Below are 4,293 nucleotides of genomic sequence, written 5' to 3'. Positions count from 1 at the left end.
GATGGGATGGGATGGGATGGGATGGGATGGGATGGGATGGGATGGGACTAGATGGGATGGGATAGAAATGGGATGGGATGGGATGGGATAGAAATGGGATGGGATGGGATGGGATGGGATGGAAATGGGGTGGGCTAGGATGGAAATGGGATGGGATGGTATGGGACAGGATGGGGCAGGACACCCAGGCACCCTGTGCACGCTGATGCTGGTTCTGCCTCCCCCTGTGCCGCAGGCAGCTCAGACGGGCTGTGCACCCGCCTCGGCAAGCCCTGCCGGACCCAGAAGCCGCAGAAGCCGTGGTGGCAGGACGAGTGGGAGGTGCCACGGGAGTCACTGAAACTGGTGGAGAAGCTGGGAGCAGGGCAGTTTGGAGAAGTCTGGATGGGTGAGTCAGGGTGAAAGCAGGGAGCTTCCTCCTGCACGAGGGCACTGCTGCAGGCGGCGTCAGCCCAGGCCCGGGGCTGCGGGGGGAAGCCGGGGCCCCGCACGGCACAGCCGGCACCTGCCCAGCGGTGGGACATCGGCTTTTCAAAGGGCCCTGGAAGAAGGGAGAAAACCAGCAGCGAGAGCAGCCCAGGGATAAACCAGAGCAGCCCAAACTTCCCCCTTTCTCCCATCCGCAGCCACCCCGACCCCTGCACTGCTCCCTGGGCAGGCACCCGCCACCAGGACGTGGCTGCAGGCATTTGTGCACGGGGGCTGTGTACCTCTGGGGCTTGGCACCAGACCAGGAGCACCGTGCGTGGCTCTGCAGGGGAAGCAGGGCTCGTGGTGGCTGCTGCTGCCATGCTGGGAGTGCCCGGGGCTCGGTGGCTGCGTGTGGCTGCCAGCACGCTACGGCTGAGCCGCAAAAGCTCCTCCTGCTGTCCCAGTGCTGTGGTGGGGAGGGCGCAGCACTGCCACGCTGCCTCCAACTGGCCCCAAGTGTGGTCCCTGCCCTCGCTCCCAAGGGTGCTGGCAGCATCCGAAAATCCCCTCCGGGTGCCTGGCAGGGGCTGGGCTGTGGCAGCGCTGCCCGGTTCCACCAGCTGCCCGGCTGGGAGCCGCTCAGAGGGTTAAAAGCCCAGCACCAAGTTTCCTTTCCTCTCGGTGGCTAAAAGCCACATGTAAAAATCTCTGCCTGGTGGGTTAAAATGTGGCTACAGACTTCTGCCCAGGAGGTAGCCAGAGCACGCACGGGGCTGTGACTGTCCCCACGTGGCCTGGCCCTGCTGCAAGAGCCCGGGGCCAGAGGGTCCGTTGCTGACCTTTGCTGTCCCCAGTGCCCCTGGGGCCAGGCTTCAGCCGGCCTTTACAGCCCAAACACCTTCCTTGTGTACTTTTGGGTTGGGATGCCCTAAACTGACATACGTAGCCCCCAGCTCTGCCTCCCCCGCTGGTCAGCCTCCCTCCCTCCATTACGCTGTGCCGCTTCTCTCCGCAGGCTTCTACAACGGCCACACCAAGGTGGCCATCAAGAACCTGAAGCAGGGCAGCATGTCGCCCAGCGCCTTCCTGGCGGAGGCCAACCTCATGAAGAACCTGCAGCACCCGCGGCTGGTGCGGCTGTACGCCGTGGTGACGAAGGAGCCCATCTACATCATCACCGAGTACATGGAGAAGGGTGAGGGCGCCGGGCTGCTGCCTGCTACAGGGCTCACACCCGGCAGGGGCTGCTCAGGGCCGTGGGGAGCCGGGGTCCCTTCGTCTCCCACCACAGTCCCCATCAGTGCAGATGCAGGAAACCCACCAGGTCACCACGTGTCAGTGCTGGCTTTTGTATTTTGAGCGGTTCCGGGGGATTTTTGTCTCCCTGTGCTGTGCCTTCACACCACAGCACTCTGCTGGCTGGGAGCTCTGGGGACCAGGACCTCGCAGGCAGCGTGGTGTCCTGCCCCTCTGCTCCTGCCTGCCCGCCTGGGGGCTGTGAGCCCCCCAGTCCCATGCTGGACATTACACTGAAGGGGTAATGCCGGTGCCCCGGCAAAGCCACTGCCACGATGGCAGCTGCTGAGACCTGCGCCTTCGTTGCAGGCAGCCTGGTGGATTTCCTCAAGACCTCGGAGGGAGTGAAGCTCAGCATCAACAAGCTGCTGGACATGGCTGCGCAGGTGAGGGGGCACGGATCCGGGGGGGTGCCTGACGGAGCTTTCCGCCTCCTCCAATTAATGTGATGAATCCAACCCACAGATCGCCGAAGGCATGGCCTTCATCGAGGCCAAGAACTACATCCACCGCGACCTGCGGGCTGCCAACATCCTCGTGTCGGACACGCTGTGCTGCAAAATCGCCGACTTCGGGCTGGCTCGCCTCATCGAGGACAACGAGTACACGGCTCGCGAGGGTGCGCCCGTCACAGCCCCACGCACGTCCCCTCTCGGGCTGCTGGAGGAAGAAACCCCATCCTCCAGTGGGACCCTGCACGCCGCACCTCATCCCTAATCTCGCTCCCCCCAGCCGGAGGGGGCTGCCAGAGCCCACAAGCCCACCCAGCGCTGCTTTCGGTGGGCTGACAGCCCTATCTGGTGGCTGCTGCAGGAACAGGCGTGCTGCCCCGCTGCGGGGGTCCCGGCCGGCGTGTGTGGGCAGCCGAGCGTGGGGGGCCGGGGGGTGGCAGCCACCAAACCCAGCTCGTCCCCAGGCATGCGGCAGAGACAAAAGCTCACTCGGGGTTGTCACATCAGGTTAAACAGAGAGGGGTCTAAAGCTCAGCCGTAGCACTTTAATTTTTTCTCCTCCTGCTGTTTTTGCAGGGGCTAAATTCCCCATTAAGTGGACGGCGCCGGAGGCGATTAATTACGGGACATTCACCATCAAGTCGGACGTCTGGTCCTTCGGCATCCTGCTCACCGAGATTGTCACCTACGGCCGGATCCCGTATCCAGGTCAGGATTTCCCAGCAGCTGTGTGGCGGACGGGCTCGCACACGCACGCACGCAGGCGCACACGTGTGTGTGTGTCCGTGTGTGTCTGTGTGTGTGTGCATGCCCTCCCGCACGCACACACGCTCCGCCTGGCCCCGCTCCCTGCCAGCCCGCAATGGTTTCGACCTCTTCCCAGCGCACGTGGCCAGCCGGGCCCAAAAATCAGGGGGGAGTTCGGATTTTTTTTTTTGGGGGGGGGGAGGAACCCCCATGGGGTTTGCCAATGTAGGGTGCTTCCTGCAGCGGGGGAGGGGGGGGGGACACCCGAATTTGGTGCCACACGCTTTGTCCTCGCAGGGATGACCAACCCCGAGGTGATCCAGAACCTGGAGCGCGGCTACCGCATGCCTCAGCCCGACAACTGCCCGGAGGAGCTGTACGAACTCATGATGCAGTGCTGGAAGGAGCGGCCCGAGGAGCGGCCCACCTTCGACTACATGAAGAGCGTGCTGGAGGACTTCTTCACTGCCACCGAGGGCCAGTACCAGCAGCAGCCCTGAGGGCCCGAGCAGCGTCGGGGGCATGGCGGGGGGCACCGCTCTGCTCCCTGTGCTGCGGGTCCCCCCAGACTCCTTCCGCGACCCCCAGCGGGCACCGCCTGGACCCGTGTGGGCAGCGGCACAGACTCGGGGTGCACCTGGAGGCGTGCATTGCTCCCCGACTGCCAAGGGCCCGTGGGCCCAGGGGGCACGCCACGCGCTGCCGTGCCCACCCGGCTGGATGCCACCTCCGCCGTCCTCACCGGTGGCGGCTGCGGGGCCCTGGGGACCGTGCGGGGACCCCAAAGGGCCTCAGGACCAGGGAGGCTTCAGGACAGGGGAGCCCCTGGGGCGGCCGCAGGGCACTGGGGAGCGATCACCCCCCCTAAAGGGCTTCAGGACTGGGGAGGCTGCGGGCTTGGGGAGCCCAAAGGGCTCCGGGACCGGGGACACTTCGGGACCGTGGAGCCCCCGGTTCCCCAGGGGGCAGCAGCCGGGGAGCCCCGCACCGCCCCGGGCACGGCCGCAGCTGCTTAGGGCCAGGGCCTCTCCCCCGCCCCCCGGGCCCGCAGTGCCTGCCCCGGGCCACACAGGGCCGTGGGCCCGCCGCCAGGCTCCGGGACGGGGCAAAGCGGCCCCGAAGCCCTGGCAGTGCCCCCCCACCCCCAGAAGGGGGGTTCCGCACCGCCTCCTCCCCCCCCCCCCGCCTCTTCACGAATGGTTCACCCCCACCTGCCTCCCCCCTCCCCTCTCCACAATGGTTCCGTCCCGCCCACGGCCCCGTTCACCCCGCGGCGCCTTTCCCCCTCCTCCCCAGCGATGGTTCGTCCCGCGCGTCCCCCCTCGCCGCAGCAGTGGTACAGCCCAAGCGCCCTCCCCCGTTCCCCCCCCCACCCCCCACCCCCCCC

The 4,293-nt window shown here is 66.4% G+C and overlaps 1 protein-coding gene across 2 annotated transcripts in view; it reads left to right on the top strand.

The window, feature by feature from the left end:
* Window positions 1-3,486, top strand: part of LCK (LCK proto-oncogene, Src family tyrosine kinase) — a 7,270-nt gene extending 3,784 nt beyond the window's left edge. For both annotated transcript variants that reach the window (XM_035345520.1, XM_035345521.1), the window contains exons 8-13: window positions 236-388; window positions 1,427-1,606; window positions 2,017-2,093; window positions 2,173-2,326; window positions 2,736-2,867; window positions 3,204-3,486. In XM_035345520.1, the coding sequence (XP_035201411.1) occupies window positions 236-388; window positions 1,427-1,606; window positions 2,017-2,093; window positions 2,173-2,326; window positions 2,736-2,867; window positions 3,204-3,406 (899 nt within the window). In that variant the 3' untranslated portion in view covers window positions 3,407-3,486. The remainder of the gene's footprint in view (window positions 1-235; window positions 389-1,426; window positions 1,607-2,016; window positions 2,094-2,172; window positions 2,327-2,735; window positions 2,868-3,203) is intronic.
* Window positions 3,487-4,293: the final 807 nt, after the last annotated feature.

The sequence above is a fragment of the Oxyura jamaicensis genome, chromosome 23 (assembly GCF_011077185.1).
Source record: "Oxyura jamaicensis isolate SHBP4307 breed ruddy duck chromosome 23, BPBGC_Ojam_1.0, whole genome shotgun sequence".
In the NCBI taxonomy this organism is placed as follows: Eukaryota; Metazoa; Chordata; class Aves; order Anseriformes; family Anatidae; genus Oxyura; species Oxyura jamaicensis.
The sequence above is the reverse complement of the archived record's forward strand: the minus strand, read 5'-3'. Positions and strand labels throughout refer to the sequence as shown.